At 38.6% G+C, this 20,938-nt stretch overlaps 1 protein-coding gene and 1 long non-coding RNA gene across 4 annotated transcripts in view; one reads left to right on the top strand and one right to left on the bottom strand.

Moving 5' to 3' along the window:
- The window catches only part of TSHR (thyroid stimulating hormone receptor), a 69,330-nt gene that overhangs the window by 11,719 nt on the left and 36,673 nt on the right, over nt 1–20,938 (bottom strand). Inside the window, exons 4-8 of the mRNA XM_040559502.1 lie at nt 20,864–20,938; nt 19,546–19,620; nt 13,854–13,931; nt 12,807–12,875; nt 4,837–4,914 (exon numbers count right to left, since the gene is read on the bottom strand). Of these exons, the coding sequence (XP_040415436.1) occupies nt 4,837–4,914; nt 12,807–12,875; nt 13,854–13,931; nt 19,546–19,620; nt 20,864–20,938 (375 nt within the window). The remainder of the gene's footprint in view (nt 1–4,836; nt 4,915–12,806; nt 12,876–13,853; nt 13,932–19,545; nt 19,621–20,863) is intronic.
- The window catches only part of LOC121071278, a 32,712-nt gene continuing 29,316 nt past the window's right edge, over nt 17,543–20,938 (top strand). For all 3 annotated transcript variants that reach the window (XR_005820500.1, XR_005820499.1, XR_005820501.1), the window contains exon 1: nt 17,543–17,686. This is a non-coding gene — a long non-coding RNA (uncharacterized LOC121071278). The remainder of the gene's footprint in view (nt 17,687–20,938) is intronic.

Genomic DNA, 20,938 nt, shown 5'->3' on the forward strand with positions numbered 1-20,938 from the left:
GTATCCTATGCGACAGTTAGTAATGTTTTGAATTTGGGCTGCATGTTTTGCGAAAGCCAATTGCACAATAAGCCTGATTATATGTTTATATTTTTGTTGTATTTTACTGATTTTGTGTTCTAGGCAGCAGCTCTTCTTGATGTATTTTAGTAAATCAAGTCCACTGAATCTCTGAATACTAGCCAATAATTTGTTTTCAGGTGAAGAGCAGTATAGTGTCATTAGGCTGCTAAAATAGTTTTCCAAAGGCAGCAATCTATGTATACATCTGAATGTACAGCAGTGACAGAGGAATCAGAATGACTGGCATGTGTTCTGTCTTCAGTGATCCTACTCCTCACTTCCTCTGCTTCTGCAAACTGCAAATACGTGAAAAAAGTACCTAAATTTTAATATCTACTTAAATATACCTCCTAACTAGGTGGTCTGAGAGCATGCCCAAACTCACGTAACATATCTAAACAAGGATAATTCTTTGTGGCTAAAGATTTTCCATTGGCTTTTTTTAAAGTTAAAATGGAAGAAAATTTCCCTATTGGGGTATATCCAAGGTAATTATTTTGATCTTTTAAGTTGCTGTTGCTGCTGAAATCCTGATCAGGAAAAAAAGCAGTAAACAATAGATCTGTGGCACAGATATTTGTTCCATCAACCTCAAATTCTCTCACTTCAGGAGTGTATAAAAGACACGCCAGAGATGATGAGTTCTGACAGCTTGGTAGGGAGGCAAGGCAGAAAGACAATCTCATTTTTGAGCTCCATAGATGCTCCCATTTTTTATTTTTAATACTGCTACCATTGTAGGCAATGCCCTTCATTGCCCCAGGAAAAGGAATAATTATCTTCTGGCAATCATTTTCCATGGAGTTATTTTTTAAGAGGAAAGAGTATTTAAGTGGAACTTTTTTCTTGAGGAAGATCCAATGTCCACGAATTCCCATGCCAGCTAACGAAGCTAACAACAGCGAGATGCCTGAACCAAAAATGACTTAATTTATTTATTAAAGTAAGCCAAGTCATTTACACTACCCAAGTGGCATATGGAACAGCCATATTGGTCAGACTTCTGAGGCTATTATGCAAGTTAAGAAATCTCTCATCTCTCTATAATTAACTCACTAACGTTAGTCGTGATGGTACTGCGGGGTTGTGTAATAAAGCACTGATTGCAAGCACATTTCTGTCCCCCGTGGGAGATGTTACTGGCCCTCGATATGACACAATGATAAATCGCAGTGTTTCACTCAATTCTCATCCATTTTGACTTCAGCCTTCTTAAGGAAGCGCGTAAGTGGGAGTTTCAGAAACTTTTTTCCTGTTAAAGTAGTTTCTGAGTATCAAATAAGAGATCTGTGGAGGTGGAAGGATTCTGCTGTAAATTGGTTTTGGAAGATATCTGCTTTATAACAAACTCTTCCTGCATAACACATGCAGAATAATTCCTGGTTATTCACAGATAATAGAAGTCTCTAAAATTGCTACTACAATTCCATTAAAATTAAATTAAAAATTAATACTCTGTTGCACTTTTCATAAGATTTTTTAGCTTAGTACTAGCAAATCAAAAGATTGTGATGCGAAATACTCTTTTTTTTTAATCACTGTTGATATACTGATGCTTATATGCTATTTTATACCTTCTGCCTTTGAGAACAATACCTCTCTCTGTAATCAGGGAGTGTAGTGATAGGACAAGAAGCAACAGCTTCAAAGTAAAAGAGGGTAGATTTAGATTAGATATAAGGAAGAAATTCTTCACTCAGAGGGTGGTGAGGCACTGGAACAAGTTGCACTGAGAAGCTGTGAATGCCTCATCCCTGGAAGTGTTCAAGACAGGTTGGATGGGGCTTTGAGCAACCTGATCTAGTGGGAGGTATCCCTGCCCATGGGGTTGGAACTAGATGATCTTTAAGGTCCCTTCCAACACAAACCATTCTATGATTCTATACTATCACTGTAGTATCACATCCCTCTTTAATTATAAATACTACTGTGGCTATAGTCTATCATTCTAATGGGAGATAGATAACTGGCTGTTAAGATTGCAGATGTAAAACATGCCCTGAGATGGAGGATCAGTGACAGCTGGGCTAACACAATAATTACAGAAGATTAGAAAATTTTCAAGTCACTTGAGAAATCTGTCTCAAAAAGAGAGGGTGAGAAGGCAGTTTTCTACAGTTGCATATGTTGTATATCATGGGAAGTGATCTCTAGCCTCTGACACAAGAGGTTTGTGTAGCTTACATACATCAGCATACAGCATATTATTAACCCATGACCCTTTGCAGCATGTCATCACTTGTACACCTCTCTGGCATAACGATGACAGTGTTGCTCTAAATGCCCACAGTAACTCCAGGAGTCAATATCTGCTGCCGCAAGCTCTCACCTCCCTTTTTTTTCTTTTGCCATTCCTAGGAGGAGCTTTTCAACCCTTTGTGCCACCTGTAGTCCCAGAGGGAAGATGTGCAGTGAGCTGTATGAGACCTCAAACATAGCATGAGAGTGCGACTTGTTTTGAGACTGTACATTGCATGTGACAAAGTAGTATAATGAAAATATGGTGTCTAGGTAATGTCAAATGAAAAATGTATTTCTGGTCAGGTACAAAATGAGAAAGGGATTTTTTTGTTGCCATGAGCAATATTAAGAAGACCTCGTCAGCCAAATAGTAATGAAAATAGTGGCTGACTCAGCACCAATACAGCCTCTGCTAGTTCTACTACCATGACCACCTCAGTTCAGGGGTGGGTGGCCTGAGCCTTCCTGGAAGGTAGAAGGCAGTCCAACCAGCAGGGAGGCAGAGGAGCAATGGCCTTCTCTGGGAGACAGCTATCAACCCAGGTTCCCTGAGCAGGAAGTTTAACAGCCTCTTTGTGAGCTTTTTCAGTGTTCCCTCCTGATCTGTTGCCTTCTGATTCCAGAGTAGCCTCTTTTGCTCTGCCTAAATGGGCAGTTTTCCTCCTCAATTCCTGATCTCAATTGTACTCTTTTTGGCTGGAATATGTAACTTTTAGGAACCAGTCGGAAAACACAACCTCCTCGTTGTTGTCTTAGGATCTGTCCACTCTTGGCATAACCGAAGTTTAGCCCTCAGGTGATTCAGTGACAGGATAAAAAAAAGTAAGCAAAAAAGTACTGTCTTTGACAGTATCTTGAGAAACACAGTGCAGTGTGTTACTGCCTTTACTTATTCTCATACCTACCTGTATCCCCAGGACTTTGCAAGTTAAAATAAAAAGGGTTGGACTAGATTCCTCCCTTTGCAGGTTCCCTTGAGAGAAGCACTGGCTGACATGGCCCACCAGTTAGCAGATAGAGCTGCCACCTTTGAGGTGAGAAGGTTGTGGCATAACGTTACCCCTATTGACCTATGTAGTCCTGCAGCACCTTTTTGCAGAGGGAAGGGGAGTGAAAGGAGTGAGAGGACGGGAGGAAGAGTTGGCCTGTGCGCCCTTATGAGCATGACTGTAGGATTGGTGCTTCCTCTTTCTGATCTGCTGTGAAAGGGGGTAGCTGGTGATGCATTATGTGCCACTGGGAAAGTGAGGAGGATTTAAGGAAGCAGACAAAATGTAATCCCTGTGTGACAGGAGTATTTTGGCATGATTTGTTGTTGGAATGACTCTGATTGTTATGGACTGCCCCCCCAGTGTCTAGTTATTTCAAGTATCTGCTTCAGAATTAGGAGTGCATGGTCTGTGCTTCTCCCTCCCCCCAAGCTGGTGAAAGGAAAACCTGATACTCACCAGAGCTTGTCTCAGACCCTGTTCCCTGCTAGCAACTCCAGTGGACCTTGTGGTAGAGAGTGATGTGGAAGAATAATGTGGCCCTGAAAGGTGGGCCCTCAGCCAGATTTTCCTCTTCATCCAACAAGGCCAAGTGATTTAGACAACTGAAGCAGAAGACAGGCTACCATCCACACACAGGTCTCACAATGCATCTGCATTTAGATGCAGGGAACAGAGAGAATCAGAGATTTGATAATGACCTCGCTATCAAAGGTCTGCTGCAACTTTGCACAGTAGGTACACAACTCTCCTTAGCATAAAGTGGTTATATCTGAAATGTCTGCATGTAGCTGGTAGCCAGCCTGATTTTCTGAAGTCAGCAAGATTCTGGGAGAAAAACATCTGTATTTTTTCATTACTATAGCTAATTACTAGGATTCCTTATGGAAACCACACACCATTATGCTGATGTAAAGGTGCCATTCTGAAGAACAGAAAGTGAAACTGATTCTTACATGGAGGGAGCATTGCCAGCACCATCTGGTTTTGCAGTGGAGGAGGGAATCTCAGTTTTGGCACCTCAGTTCTCCCCGTGATTGGTTCTACATGCTATGTTAAATACTAAATGAACGGAGTCAGACAATATGGTTCTTAAAGTTGTTTGTGTCACTCCATATTGCCATTTCTAATTTTACTGGAGAGTTTTTGAAGGATTATGAAATAAGACTGGAAGCTGAGTTATGTGAGAAAGAAGAAAAGACAGCACCAGAAGTAACTCTATTCTGTCTAAAATTCCTTTTTTTTAATCTGTTTCCATTTCCTTTACATACATGCTACTACAGTCCTTAGTTTTACAATTGTACTCCAGTTGTATAGTCAGGAGACAGATTGTAGCACAGAGTCTTTCAGAAAAAAAACCTATAGGAACACTATTTCTAACAATAAATGAGTTCCCTAAAGAACAGCTTTCCCTGCTGATCATCTTTTTGTAAACATGCCATTCCCACTCTTGCTGCTCTACTGCTGATAACAGTTGGAAAGAAAGTACAACTGACATTGTATTATTTTTAAAGCTTTCTCTACTTCCTTTTCTCCTACTCACAGTAGAGTTGGTCCGCTGTGCACTCCCAGAAATGCATCTTCATTGATAACTTTCAGGTATTTGTTCTTGTGAAGATAGCTGCAGAAACAGACAAAACACAGGTATTTGGAAATAGTTATCCATGGGTTAAAGATCTTCAGTTTACTTGCCTAGCAGATTTACAAAAATAATACGTAAAGGGCCACCCTGTCCCAGTGTTGAGTTGAAGGTGCATGATTGAAGGCAGGTAATGCAGTGCTACTGAGCACTCAAAAAATTAATACAACCCAAGTGGAACAATAAATTTTTAATTCAATTGTGTTTTTTAGATTACATTTTAAAATGATCGATTAGAACATTTTTTAAATATATATATATTTTTAAGCTGAATTCCTGTTTACCATGGTCTGAAACTGTAGTTTGATAAGCTTAAAAATATATGAATTAGTATTGGAGGTAATTCAGTCAAGTTCCAAATTGCTTTATATTTATCTCAGACTTTGCTTTCAATGGCCTAAAACAGTTAATGAAGTTTTTGTGGAAAGATCTGGGAGAAATATTTTGTTTCTGTAATTCCACAATTGCAGGTGTACAAAGAGAAAGCATAAAAAACCTTCAGGAGCAGTAGAAGCACCAGCATCCTAGTTTTCTGCTGGAGTCACAATGGATGTGTAGCATTGAACACTTTTTAATGACATTCTGCAAAGAGCAGATACAGAACATGATGAAGTGGAAAAACAAGCATTATTTTTATGCATATGGTGCCAGCTTGTGTGTGAGTTGGGTTTAGACACAGAGTTAGAACAAAAATGTGGTTTTGGAACAACTGTCCAGCTAAAAAGTACTTCACAAAACGCCATGGGCATGCTAATTTCCTTGACAAGGTGGAACTTCAATGCCAATCCCATTACCCGTCTGGTTAGCCAGGAGGACTGCAGGCAGCCAGATCTAAACATAGGCAGGAATGTGTGGAATTGCTGAGCAATGAAGAGAGACTGAAGATGAGGTGGTGATATATACATAAATATGCGTGTGTGTCTATCTACGTATACACACACACACCCCACACACATACGCGTAGGAATACAGGTAGGACTTTACTGTGATAATTCTTTCCTTCAACTAGGGATTAAACCTAATGGTGTTTTTACTTAGTTCAATCAAGTTCTGTCACAATGTTTACAAGATAAATAGCTTGCAGGCATCAAATCTAGTTGTGCTCGTTAACTTAATTGAGTTGGAAATTGAAGTCTTATGATGGCAGTCATTTACCAAATATAGTAGTCCCTGGAGAAAGATGAACGAACATCTAGCTCTCTTGGCCGAGGGGCACTACATAAGCAATGAGACACTACAGTCCAAGCATTTTGTTTCTGTACTATGGTAAGTCAAGACCTCTGAGAGAAGCTTGAACTAAGGCAGCAGTGGAGATGGTGAAAAGCTGCAGGACTGAGCTTTAGGGCAGAAGTGCAGTGCAATCCATTAAAGAGAACACAGAAAATTGCCAAGGGGAATGTGTGATTCCCCTTGATGAAAAGATGGTAAAATGATCAGTGCTATAAAGGCCCTGAAGGAACATAGTGTCTTAGGCACCTGTGACTATCCTGTTTATACTCAGAAGGGGTTTCCTCTTTTTATCAATTTTCTGGGTAGTGAGAAAGGTAAAGTCTAATGGCCCAGTAGCAAGCCACAGATTAAAACATGAGACTGCGGTCTAGGAGCAGCAACAATAGCCCCGGACTGCAGTGTTACAGGCAGCTCAGGTTCGACAGAAGCAGGAAGAGGAGCTCCTACTGACATGAGTGGGACAACAGTGGGTCACTCAGGCCAAACAACTGCAAGCGACGGAATCCCTTGATGTATTGCCAACAAGGGCACAGGGCTGGTGGAGGTCTTGCAATGCAAAAATGATGATGAATAAGATGACAGCAGATGATTGGTAAAATCTTGCTCGTCCTAAGTCCAGCTAAAGGACAGAAACCTTGCAAGGACTGCAGACAGACTGCCTAATGGAGGTCATGTTTGGAAGGGTAGATGAAAGCAGAGAAGATTGCCGATGATGTGTTCAACAGAAAAAGAGAGAAACAGGAGGAGAGAAACAGCCTTACCCACGTGAAGCCAGGTGACATTGTTCAGAATGTCACCTGTCATGTTCAGAATGTCATTGTCAGAATTGTCAAGATACTTATGATTATCTTAAAAAGAGGAATTTTGTAAAATTTCAGAGTGCTGTTGGCACAGAAATGATAAGATACCTAGACCAGACCTATTATAGAAATTAAATGACACGAAAGGGTAAAGAATTTGATATTACTGATTCAGGCAGTAATACTAAAGGTGAAGAGGGGAGGGTAAATGTCAGGATGTTGGGTACTGTAACTATTATAAACATCTTAAAGCTAGCTTGTGATGTAGCTAGTAAGACAAAAAAAAAAAAAGAAAGGAAGGTTGTACACCTGCTTTCAGAGGGTGTCAGTGAAGATGCTGTGCCCACTGTGTAAGTTAGTGGCAGAGGTATATTCCTTGTCAAACCTTTCTTAATTCTAACCTCTGTAACAAAAACACCATTTGAGATGGTGGCTGTGGAGATATTTCAGTCAACTCATAAAATGCAGAAGACCACCATTTTACCTCTGTGCTGGAAGAATGTTTCAAATTCAGATAGGTGAACTGGGGTTTGGCTGTAAAAACAAAGTCAAAGCACTTGTTTGGTTTGGAAAAAAAAATCAAGTAAAAACTCTAATTTCATCCTAGTTGAAGTCATTGGCAAATTTTCCATAACAGTTGTTGTATACAAGCTTACATTGATCACCATGGTGAGAAATGAGCAGAAGTAAATGCACTTCAGCTGGGTTATACAACACTAAATCTTAGGGAGCCATGCCAGGATAAAATTTCTGGCATGTTACTTATTGGACATTACCCATGCCTAAAGCCTTGCTTCTTAGAGAGAAAAATAGCTTATTCTTTCTCCTTATCTGTTGGTGTTTGAAATAAGCTTTGTTTCTGTAAAAATATGTGGCATTATAGTATCACCTTACGTTTGTGCTTTCTCAGAAGAACTCAGACTTTTATATTCTGTAAATGACAGCCTAGTCACCTTTGATTTGAACTATTGCTTCAGTTTGCAAATTTCCTCATGATTTTGTCTGCAAATTAATACAAAAATAAAAAACAGAGCAAGAGCTAAGAATTAATCTAAGATTTCAATATCTAGGTTGTAGTTTTGAAGGACAGAAAAACCTGCCTAATACAACCTGTCTGCTTTAATAATTAGACATTGTTATACAGCCAGGTTTTCCCCAACATTTGAACACCATAGTGAGTGATAAACCTCAAATATAATAATTTACATATGCAATAAAACTCTTACTTACAAATAGAAACAGCCAGGTGGAGACTTATGGAAAGGTCATAACCATGTGTTACCAAGGAGGGGCTACAGTGTTAGCTGCCAGTTTCCACATAGATGAGTCAGGCGCATCAGAATGTACAATTTCCTGATGCTAATTGATTTCAGTTGTTTAAGCTTTTATTTTGGTAGGTACCTCTTTAAAAATGGAAAGAAATAAGACTCTAGTGAATAGTTATTTGATAAAGAAAATTTATGTACAGCCAGCATAACTCCTTCCAAGAGTTCCTTTAATCCTGCTTTTACGCATTGCCAAATGGTATAGAATGTCATTTAAATACGGTGCAGAAAAGAAAACCACAATAGTGATACCCATGTGTATAAACAAAGGTTGAAAGGCTAACAAGTCACATCGGTGAAGTGGAATATCTGCCCTCAGTAGGGACATTAGAATAACAGTCGTTCTGGAAAATTGGTGGAAGGCAATCAGATGTCAACAACATCAACATCACGACACAAAGTACACAGGAAGTCTAGAGTAGGATAAGCGGATGGTTTCATAGTGCTTTCAGTAAAAGGAGGGGTTTTGTTCATTTTGTTTTTAAGTCAGATCAATAAGCTAATGATAAGCTAATAACCAATGACTAATACTGAATCTTGATGGGCTCAAGTTCCAGGGGTAGGTGGGAAATATATTTTTTCAAGTCTGTACTACCATCGCCCCATCAGGACAATGTGACTGTAGTATGCAGAGGAGCATCAAGAGACCTTAGGAGGACATGAGACAGTAATAGGGCATTTAAACTGCTGTGTAAAATAGGACGATGTCATGTCAGGGCATGACAAAGATAGGAGTATTAAGACATTATCAATGCATGCTTCATAAAGCAACAAGTTAGAGAGTCCACCTGAGGAAAAACAGTTCTTGATTTCAACTTGAGTGGCTCTTGGGATCTGTTTCAAAATGTTACTGTCTAAAGTCTTTTGTAAGAGCAACCACCAGGTACTGATAATCAGCAACTCTGTCGGCCCAAAAAAGCCAAAGAATACACCACAGTTAGAGTCTGCAAAAAGGAGAAATACATATGTATGAGAAAAGTTCTTTAAAAGTAAACAAAAGGAGCAGGTATAAAAGTTAAATTACCGCAAGCATTCTGGGAACTATTTAGGGATACCATTTTGGAGATACAGAGCAAATGGGAAGAACATGAGATGGTAAAAGAAAACCAAAATACTGAATATTCAAACTCCTCAACTGAGATGAAAAACTGAAAAATGCCAACAGGTCCAAAGATATTTTTACAAAATATTTTTACTAAAAATGTATTTTCCTCTGGGGGTTAAGGATATGAATGAAAAGTACTGACCAGATATTTTAAGTAATATATAGTTCCACATACCTTTCTTTTTTCAGAAAGTGTTTAAAAAACTTCTCTTCTTTCATATTCCAAGGTCATTTATGCCATCCCCCATATTATAGCTGGACACAGCTTTCTCTACTGTTTTTTTTTTAAGCTAGATTATTTCAGTGACAAGGTTTACAGCAGTCCTACAACCAATTTATCAGCACAAGGAGTGATGGAATAAGAATAAACAGATTAGAGAAGAAGGGAGTTTTTTCAACATTTTCTTCCAAAGGATCACTTAGTTAAAACCAACTAAAGTTACAGTTTTATTTCAGCTTCTGGTTTTAAAGTAAGCCCATAGATTTTAACAAACAGGGAGGAAAAAAAAAACAACCAAACCCACAAAACAACATTGGCCACACATTTACAGAGCAGCACTATAGCATTAAATGGGTTCTGGACATGTAACATGTTAGTCTGTTTAAATATTGTTGGTTTATGAAATGAACGTTAAAGAAACGACGAGCAGACAAAAGACGTGTGTTGGTAAATTAGCAATATTAAGGATTCATCATGTGCTTTTACCGCACCATTGCTTATCTTGACTCTGAGCTCAGCCAACCATTATAAATGATTCCTGGGAGTGTATACCAAAGTAAATATATTCCTTTGGAGTTTATTTTTGTAATTAGATTTTGAGATTGAACACTCTCCGTTTCAGTAATTTAGCTCTGTAAAAGCTCATCTCAAATATGTTTTGCCATTCACTGGAACTATATTTTTAAGGAATGTCTTTCCTTCCTTGCAGAAATAAACATTGGTGCAGGAGCACCACTTTGAGAAAGTCTGCAGAAGTGACACAGTTCAAACTGGATCTTAATGTTGTGTTAGACAAGGGATTCAATTTTCAGATGAACACTTCAGTAAAAGCATTCACCTCTTCATTCATGTTCCTTTACTTCCCTGCCTTTATAAAACAAGTACAGATATACTGTGGCTTGCTCTAAAACACAAATCCTTGTTGAATGAGATTCAGTAGGTAGCACCATTATTTAATATGATGAAGGAAATCATTTATGCACAACTCCACACCTATATCTGCGTTAGTTTTTAACCTCCTTGAATTACGTAAGTCAATACAGCAAGAGTGGTTGAAAGACGCTACGTTGTAGAAGGTATCCTCTGAGATACCCAAAATTTCTTAAAATTTATAGATGGTATATGGAATCTTTGAATGATTTCTTAAAAAAAAACAAAATCCTAATGTTTTCCTTTTTTTTTTTTTGCTTGTTTTCTTCCTTGAGGTCATCGTTCAAAACCCATTAAAATCTCTTTCTATTACTCTTTTTCGCTCTTCATTACATCTAGTCCAAAGGGCCTCGCATCAGACCCAGAGGAAAACAGGTACTTTCTTTGCAGTTCAGTGTTAGATAAACAGGAGTTCAAATCAGAAATGTCAGAATACAGAAAATGAAATATTTGCCTTTCGCATTAACTTAATGTTGCCGTTAGAAACAACAAGTCTCCAAGCTTGCACTCAACAAAATTACACCTTATCTTGGCATATGGTAATCAAACTACTTCAGAAAATTAGTTTAGAAATTTCAATATATTTTATCAAACAGATAAAGACTTCATCACTGATGTTCTGCCCCCTAGTTTGCCTTGTAAATCTGGAGTAGTGCTTTGCTTTAGGTAAATGTCATATGATTTAATTAGGAGAAAACTGTTTGTTGTAATGAACCATTTTTCCTGCTGGAAAGCCCTGAAGGTAAGCCTGTTTTTAATTCTTTAGTATATTTTTTTTTCTTTAATGCTTTTAACTAGCACATCATAACCAGTCTCTGGAAAGATTCACTGAAAAAATACTACTTATAAACTTTTTCTGAAAAAAAGTAAGCAGTATCTGCAGAACCTGATATGTGTTTTCTCCTTTTCTACTTCCACCCAATTCAATAAAGCAGATGCTTTGGCCGCTGAATCACATAAAACTACATTTTCACTTGATAATAATAAGGAAAATTCCAATAAGACCAGAAGCAATAGTCCTTACACACTACCAGAGACGCAAAAAGAAAAAATTCTTCAAAATCATTTACAAACTGTCAAAGTGGAAGAGCTGCACAGTTCATATATTGGCTAATACTTAGAAAGGTATTAAGCATTTCATATACAGCTTAGAGGGATTTGGTCAAGACACTGGATGCATTTAGCCATATTTTACATCTTGTGATTTTTGTAGGCACTAGTACAAACGCTATGTCACCATGAAAAACTTCCTTTTTCATATGAAAGGTCAATAACTGAACTAAAGTTAGTAAAATAAGACCTATCCCAATTTTTTTAGTTTAACTTGAATCTTATCAAAATTCAAGAAGTCCAGCTAGCTGTTAAGGAGGAAAAGGTGGTTTGCAAAGATTCAGACCATGTGAAAAATGGTCTTACAGAATTTTTTTATACAATTCAAGTCCTATTGAAAATAAAGAAGTACTGACAATACTTGTGTATCCTCATGCCTCTCTGGTTAACTTAAGAGCTCGCAATAAAAAAAGCTCTTTAACTCATGAGATAGATTGCCAACCAGATTCCAGTCAAGCCTCTGTAGGAGCTGAGTAAGCTCTGCCAAATTGAATGGAGCCTCTGAAATCTTTTGAGATGTGTTATGTGTTAATGATTGATGAAGATTATTTTGGGAAAGGTGTAAAAAGGATATTTAATCACTAGATAGTTGTTTTCCAGAAACTACAATAAGGTGAAGGGAAAGCTGGAATGGTTGCTTCATGTTTTGGACATGCACACCCCTTATTTCTAGTGCAAATGACTGTTTCTTCTCAATTGCTTCCAGCACCTTACTTTTTTTTTTTTTTTTCCAGGTAAGAGATTTCTGTGAAACGGCTGCTACCATTATCAGTATTGCACTTATTAAAATAAACTGCCTTGTAGGTAAAACAGCATAATTGTCTTTGAAATACTCTTAGAAATCTTACTGATCATAATTTATTTTATTATAGCTTCAAGCCAGAAAGTTAAACAAAATTCACAGTGGAATTACCTGCCATGATTTTATTTCTGAGCTATTAATATGTATATACCTCAAATCAAAGCACACCGCAAGAGACATTAAAATGCCCATATTTTTATTGCTGGCTGAAATTAATATCCTTTTTTTTGCTCCTTAAAAACAATTAGAATAAGATATGCATTTGAGAGCCTCCAGCAAGAATACAGTATTAATTGTGGTTTGTTTGTTGTTTTATTTTTTCCCTGAAAGAAGAAAATGATCTGCTACTTACATAGCATCTAGATTTGTCCCATTAAAAGCATGACCGTGGATGCTGGTAAAACCATTATTGTAGAGTTTGCTGCAAGCAAAAAAAAAAAAAAAATCAGTGTATTTTGGGATGCTTCAGTAACTGAATACCTATCATCTTATGTATCATTTTCCTTGGCAACAGCACATATATGGATGAGTTAATTTTAATATCTTGAAGAAGTAGCAATTATAGTGCAAGGTCAAGCAGATGCCCAGCAGCATTCTCGCTGAATTAAGAATACCGTGTGGCAGGTGTGCTATCTTTTTACTTCTTTTTACAGCAAAGATAGAACTAGACTAAAATGGTTTGCCATAGCTTTCCCACTCCCAAGCTAAAAACAAGGAAACAGAATTCTGCAAGGACTGATTAAGGAAATAATACATACAACATAGGTACCGTTTTACTATAAGACCTGCCTGAATATTTCAAATTTCTTTAGAATTCATTCTTTTGCCTTTTAGTGCTGTCCTCCCTAGTTGAGATCCTAACTCATTACAGTCATTTTCTCTCCCCTCTCCTGAGTCCTTTTTTTGTGGCTCACACCGAGTATGACTTGCATAACTGAATTAGATATAATTCTTATATTATTATTCTTAAATATAATTCTGAACATTTTTTTCTCTTAAATAGGACTTCTGGCACTTGCCACCCATTAGTTTTCATAGTATGTGCCACTTAGGTTGCAAAAAAGTTAAATACAATTTTAACCATGCTGTAGCTTTAGAGAAGGAAAACTACAAGTTTTTGCCTTTGATTTTCTCCAGTATAACCATTTCTTGCCATTGTCATACAAAAGCAAGAATGCTTTAGTAAGCTAGTTTAAAGAAAAGCAGCTTGATTCAAATTACTGTCACGGTAGAGTATTTATGCAAACTAGATTATGGATACTACGTATGATGCTTCTCTGTTACTACTGTTCTCTGTGACTACTTAGAGAGCAGAACCAAGTTATTTTTTTAACATTACCATATGCTTGAGAGACCAAGACAAAATAATTGCCTTGTGTCTTAAACTGGAAGGACTTACAGGGTTAGAGATTCATTACAGAGCCCATGGAAAGCATTTGCAGGCACTGAAGTCATGAAAGGATTATCTGCAATTTCACTGGAAAAGGAGACAAAACATCACAGTCAAACATCTGCCTAATAGAGCTTCTCCAGAACAGTCTTATTATTAATTCTTTTCTCCCTTGATAATAAATAAAAGTGTAGAATAATTGTTTAGTTACACCTATGGCCAGAAGTGACAAGTGGGATGATTAAGAATCAAGCACGTTCCAGTTGTCAGGAAGTGAGCGTGTGAAGTAGATGGGTTTTAAAGTCCTGGTGAGGTGTGCCAGCCTGTGTGATTCCCATGGTTAACAGCACAGACAGATCCACTTTCCCAAAAGCCAAAGAATTAGCAAAGTAAATAATGCTGCAATGTCAACTGAGTCAACCCAAATGACTTTAGAGTTGAGATCCTGCTGTTTAGCCATGCTCGGCTAAGCCATCAGATAATACGTTGTTCAGGACAGGCATTTCACTTTACAGAACTGCATCTAACACAAGTGAAATAAAAATTTACTGTGTGATCTAACCTAATGAATTTTCTCAACTCTTGTCCAAATGGGTGTTTCACCGTCTGTCATTTCTTAAATACTTAATTCCCACTCTTAAGAAATACTTAAGAAATACTTTAATAAAGAAAAAAACCTTAATAAAATAAATACTTCAGAAAATTGTATCCTCAGAGCAAAACTTTGTTGTGATAAAGAGACAAAGAAAAAACAAAACCTATGACTAAAATGGAGAGGAGGAAAAAGCTGGCAGAAACAAAAGTGTCTGATTGTCCCTTTCCTGCTTTTTCCTGAATCATATTACAGTCTGGAAAATGAAATATTCTGCACATTTTTATTTTTGTCAGATGACATTCTTGTGGATGAGACATGATCTATTAAGGCCAGATTATAATGTACATCAGCTGAGAAGTCCTAACAATAGTTCATGTGATGAGAACAATTTTGTTCCTTTCCTGTGCATATTATATGTTAACAATGAATTGTACTACAACCATCTTCATTCCATGTAGCTTTCACCAGTAGCTGTTTTCCATCACAAATTATTCTGGTTTGGCATTTTTCAGATTGCTTTATTTTTCTAAACAAGTGTTTACTTTTAAGTTGCTTATAGGCCACTGTTGTGGTTTAACCTGGCAGGCAGCTAAGCACTACACAGCTGTTTGCTCATTCCCTTGCAGTGGGATGGGGGAGAGAATCAAAACAGGTAAAATGCAAGATGTCATTGTTGAGATAAGGATGGTTTAATAAGAAAAAGAAAAAAAAGAAAAAAGAAAAAGAAAAAAAGAAAAAGAAAGAAAAAAAGACAAAGAAAAAAAGACAAAGAAAAAAAGACAAAGAAAGCGATGCACAACACAATTGCTCACTACCAGCCAATTAACACCCCGCCGGTCCCTGAGCAATGGCAGCCCCCTGCCCTGGCCAACTCCCCCCATATTACTGTTCAGCACAATGCCATGTGGTATGGGACTTCCCTTTGGTCAGTCTGGGCCAGCTGTACCGGCTGTGTCCCCTCCCAGCTCCTGGGGCACCCCCAGCCTCCTCACTGGCAGGGCAGTGTGAGAAGCAGAAATGTCCTTGGCTATGCAAGCACTGGTCAGCAGTAACTAAAATATCAGTGTGTTATCAACATTATTTCCATCCTAAATCCAAAACATAGCACTATACTGGCTACTAGGAAGAAAATTACCCCAGCTGAAACCAGGACAACCACAAAGGTGAATACTGATATAACAAATGCATTTTCCCCAGCTATACCTTATGTATCACTTCAAAACCTACTATTCTTCAGGAGTAGGTTCTTTTTCTTGATGATAGAAGTGAAAAGATTATTTTTCATTGAAGCATTCACCTGCAATTTCAAGATAGGCATTTCTAAACAGTGATGATACCCAGTTCTGCTTTCACTTAGTGTAAGAGTCATTCCAAGAAATAATAATCTCAATCTTGGCTAAAAGCATCTGCAATCAGTAACTTCAGTTATACCCTGCTGTCACTGGGAGGGCTGAGCTCTTCTAAGTTGCACTGTTGGGACACTTCTGTCGGTGTCCATGAGGCCAAATTACTCGGTTGGAAGCACAGACACAGTGGTTGTATGAACTTTTACTTCTGTTTGATATAGCCTGTTTACTTCTTGTTTCTCTCTATATAGTAAGGATAGAGTTTAATTCACAATACAATAATGCTTAAGCTGAAGCCCATTTGATATTTGAGGATCTCCCTAGTAGCTCTTCAGATTAAATATATTTCACTCAGAGCTCTAGCTAACTCAGATTTCCGTCCTAGAGGCCTACAGCTAAGGCAAACGTAGCAGCTTCAGATTATGGAGCAGGAGGTAGCACAAGGTTTACCTCTAGTCTCAGAAGATCCTTGGGAAGTAAAATCTTGCTTACTGCAGGTCTAGACTGTTCAGCAAAACAGCCAGCATTTCCAGTTCTGAGGGTTACCTTGCCAATGGCAGACCATGAATACAGCAGGGACAACAAACATTCACAGAATCATGGAATGGTTGAGGTTGGCAGGGACCTCTGGAGGTATCTGGTCCAACCCTTCCCCTGCTCAAGCAGCGACACCTAAAACAGGTTGCCCAGGACCATGTCCAGGTGGCTTCTGAAGAGCTCCAAGGAGGGAGACTCCACAGCCTCTCTGGGCAACCTGTGTCAGTACTTAGCCACCTGCATAGCAATAGTGTTTTCTGTTGATCAGTCGGAACCTCTTGTGTTCCAGTTTGTGCCTGCTGCCTCTTGCGCTGGCACTGGGCACCTCTAGAAAGAGCCTGGATCAGTCTTCCTTGCACCCTCCCTTCAGGTACTTATAGACGTTGATAAGATACACCCTGAGCCTTCTCTTCTTTGGGCTGAACAGTCCCAGTTCTCTCAGCCTTTCCTCATAAGAGAAATGCTTCAGACCCTTCATCACCTTGGTGGCCCTACATTGGGCTCTTTCCAACTTGACTAGGAACACCACTTAGCAGCATTGAAACAACACCTGAGGTATTCCACCAATCAGGTCTCTGCAAGCTACCTTCTAGAATAATACTTCTGATTTTTAATAGCTTCTTACTTAGTCCATCTAGCTGTCAAGCCTCTTCTGTCTGAATGCTGCTACCATATACAGACTGCAACACCTAAGTAGTGACTGAGATACTTTTACCAGCCTGCAAGTCTTCATCCGAGCTGCTCTTCCTCCTTGGCTTGATTGCAACCCTGAATTTGGGCTCAAATTGCAGGTTAGGGCACAGAGAAGGAAATAGGGTTTGCTTTCTAAATGGAAAGGAACGCCTGTTCTTTTAGGAGCAGTACTCTTTGTTTCTGAAATACCTTTAAGGATTACAGTGGGAGATACACCACCCCTGCCATGTTTGCACTCCCTTTTTCCAAGAAGCTGTTCTGCAATTTGCTTCAAGCCATCAGGGAAGAGGAAGGAAGGGGGTGAAAGGTGGGCAGAAAAAGAGGTCTTTAATTCAGCTAAAGTAAATGTTTTTTAAGGTGTTTTAGTGTGATGTAGGAGTGCTTTATGTGAGCAAACCCAAGTAAATTGGCGAAGCTTGCTAATAGGACAATTCTTTCCAGCTGAGGACTGTAGATAATTAGAGAGGGCTCCACCTAGGAAGTCTTGCTTAAAAATAGTCAATTATCACTCCTGCTGTTTTGCTTGTTCAGTGGGATAACAGAGTTGTGCTTGAAATATGACTGTACAAGTAATGTTAGGCAAGAGCATTTAGGCAAGGTATCTATTCATATAGGCTTATACTATGACTTTAAAAGAAGACCTGTACCTTGTTCAACTACTGTGAAACCAGGTGAGTGACAGAAAGGAGGTAGGCATCCTTTCTTAAGGGTGTCTTCTCACAGTGAAGCCAAATAGTTTCCAGGAAAGATGTGGCTCTTTGTTCACAGGAGGCTTCTGGGTGAAAGGCTTTTCTGCCTTAGCTGAATTGGTACTGGCAGGCTGCTGTCTGATGTTTTGGTAACAGAAAGAAGACTTGCTATCCATCACAGTATGGGCAGAATTATGAAAAGTAAGGGGAAGGGAAGTGACTGGAAGTAGTGGAGAAAGAAAGGAGTTCAGAATATCCAAGCTAGTGAAATGCGTTGGTGCTACTAGCATTACATCAATGTCTATGGACACAAGAGGCTATGCTGGAGGTTGCTGCATCCACTTGTGATGGATATCCATCTTCAATCCTCCTCAGTGTGCTATAGGCATATACACACAGGGCAAAAGTGATGGACCCTGAAGGAGCCTTGTGATGTTAGGGAAGGGAGAAGTGTGCTTGCTGCAGTTATGAAATAAGGATATTACAGTCAGGACTAATGGAGTCCATCAGCTGAGGATATGAATTTACATGTAGGACTGCTGTCATGCTAGAGGTACTGCTAGCTCTTCCCACAGAGCCCCAGGGCTCTTACTAGTGTTAGCAGCTCATTAACAATCAACCAGTCTGAGGCCTGGTAATGTACGTCCAGAAGCACTGAGATACAATAATTAAAATTCAGCAGTGCAAGTAGGTTCTTAGGATAAAGAGTGGCTGTGCCTGATGTTAGTTGCTACTAGTTTCCTACAGCACAGATCTTTCCCCCCCCCAAACTTATGGGTGTTTGCCTGTGACTATACTGGTGTAGTAAGAGCAGTGTGAATTCAGACAGCCTGTGGTGAACTCAGTCTCTCAAAGGAGGCTTGTGATGGGCTCAAGCTGAGGAAGCAGTGCAAATTAGCTAAGGCACAGCATGCTGTGCTGTGGCCTCCCAGGTTTTCCAAGGCTTTTTGGTATTTGCTGTAACACAGGCATTTAGGATGTTCAGAAGTACTCTTAGGGCTGCACGCATGGATGCACACGTGTGCCAGCCTGAGCTGACCTCATTGTCATGAAACCAAGGTGCTCCTGAGTTATGGACTTAGAAACTCTATTTCCAAGCTTTGGTAATTTGCTTTTTTAAACTCCTTTTCTGTTTTGGGGTTTTCTGTATTAAAACATGAATTGTATGAAGCAACATATTTGGAGTAAAATAAACCTTCATGAAAATGTGAAGGTTTCCTTAAAACTTTTCTTCTTGTGAAACCTTCCTTAAGGTTCAGGCCAACTCTGAGCTTTTTTAGAAATGTAGCAATAAACAATTGCTTTAAAGATTTTCCAGTTCTCCTGCTCTTGAGCTGTCTGTGCGCAAAAGAAAGAAGGCACATAGCCAGCTGAGGTTATGATTCAATAATGTGGGACATTAGTGGATGCTAGTATCCAAAAATGTGTACCACAAGCTCACCATGCCAGCACAAATTTGTTAGAAGGACATTGACAGGCTGACTACATGCTAGCAGGCTGCATGTTAGACCAGGTCCCATGCTATTCTGATGTCAGGCTAATTCAGATATTGCACGGCCAGCGTAAAAACAAAATAAGAGCAAAAGACCTATGGAAACTGCGTATCATGTACTTTCTGTAACTTAAGAAAAATGAGATTGTGTGTCTCATTCAGGTCAAATTTTTAGTGCTAGGTGACCTGGCATTTCCCAGATTTGATACTAATGATCGTTGAACTACAGCTTGAGGAAAAGTACTTTGACAGACTTATTTGGTATTTTTCTCTAAAATGTAAGCCTTTACTGTAGGTTTTCTTGGGATCTGAGGATGGCAGAATTCTAACGGTGAGGACACATACTTACAGTAAAAAGTTCACATCAGATGAGTAGATTTTGGTGAGGTCAGGAAATACTTTGAGTCCAGTATTAAAAATACCACTGAAGCAGAGGAGAAAGAATTACATGTAGTGGATCACCAAATAAAGACATACAGTGTATTTAAATCATTCAACAGTGCAGGATCAGTACTTCTCTATTGTCAATCAATTCACATATAATCAACTGTCCAAAATACAAGGATGGAAGAAGTAAAAAAAAAAAAAAAAAAAATCCGAATACTAAATTTATGGTAAATGATAGAATCTAAAAGACGGGAACACAGAATAAAAGATAAGTAGGTCTGCAGAGGGAAGGAGCCTGTGAAGTGAGTAGGGAGAAAAAAAAAAATACAACTTTGCGCTCATTTGTGAGATCAAGGCTGCTTCAGACTATTGTCTGGGCCCTAAATCCTCTGTCTTTCATTGAGGCTCAGAGCTGTTGAAATACCTCTAAAAAGGAAAAAAATCTTGTCTTCCAAACAGTCTTCTAACATGAATACAGTTAATTCCCCTTACCTCTGAAATTCTGTAGGGTTCAGAAAATATAGTACTCAAATTTTAAAACTACTTTGAAATTCAATAGTTTTGATTACATTCCCCCCCCCCTTTTTTTTTTTTTAATCGCTTTCAGATATATAGCAAAAATCTGGAAAATCTTTCTTCCTTGCTGCTATCCCCACCACACACACGCAACCCTTTCCAGAGTCTTCTGAACATTACTAAAAATTACAGAAGATATCCTCTTTATCTTCTTCTCTTTCCTGTGCAATAATTTTATAATTCTATGGTTTGGTTACTCTGCTGCTCTTCACTAGGATATAGAGAATCCCTCAAGACTCCTTTCTACCATAGGAGTCATATGAAATCAGGTATAGACTTATTTGGCACATGTAGCTGATGGATATTCTTTAAAACTCTATCTAAATATCCAGCAAATAGAAAAGATGTATAATTTCTATTGTATCCCTCTTCCCACTATTCCCTAGACAAATGTAGTATGACAGCACTATCATTAGCAGAATACTAGCTGTGGAATTTTGTCAGGCAAAAATTTGTGTATTGAAGACATTTAATGGATCACAAGAATAGCGAAATTACTGATGAATTTGTGAACCTTTTCCTTTCTTGCAAAAGTAAAGTTCCAACCCCTTATTATAGCTGGTGGTCTGTCATTAAAATAAGTATGGAAAAGCATTGCAACCATTTCCAAAATGAAATGCAAATAAACTGTTGTAGTGTAAAAAAAAAAAAAAAGTTATCTGTAAGGCTTAAGTGCCAACTACTTGCAGATGCTAAGTACTTACAGATATTTCAACAGTGGGAGGTTCTTAAAGGCATCTGGATCTATGTAATCCAAGTTTCTAAGATTTCGAATTTCA

This window comes from Cygnus olor, chromosome 5, assembly GCF_009769625.2.
Source record: "Cygnus olor isolate bCygOlo1 chromosome 5, bCygOlo1.pri.v2, whole genome shotgun sequence".
NCBI classification, from domain to species: Eukaryota; Metazoa; Chordata; class Aves; order Anseriformes; family Anatidae; genus Cygnus; species Cygnus olor.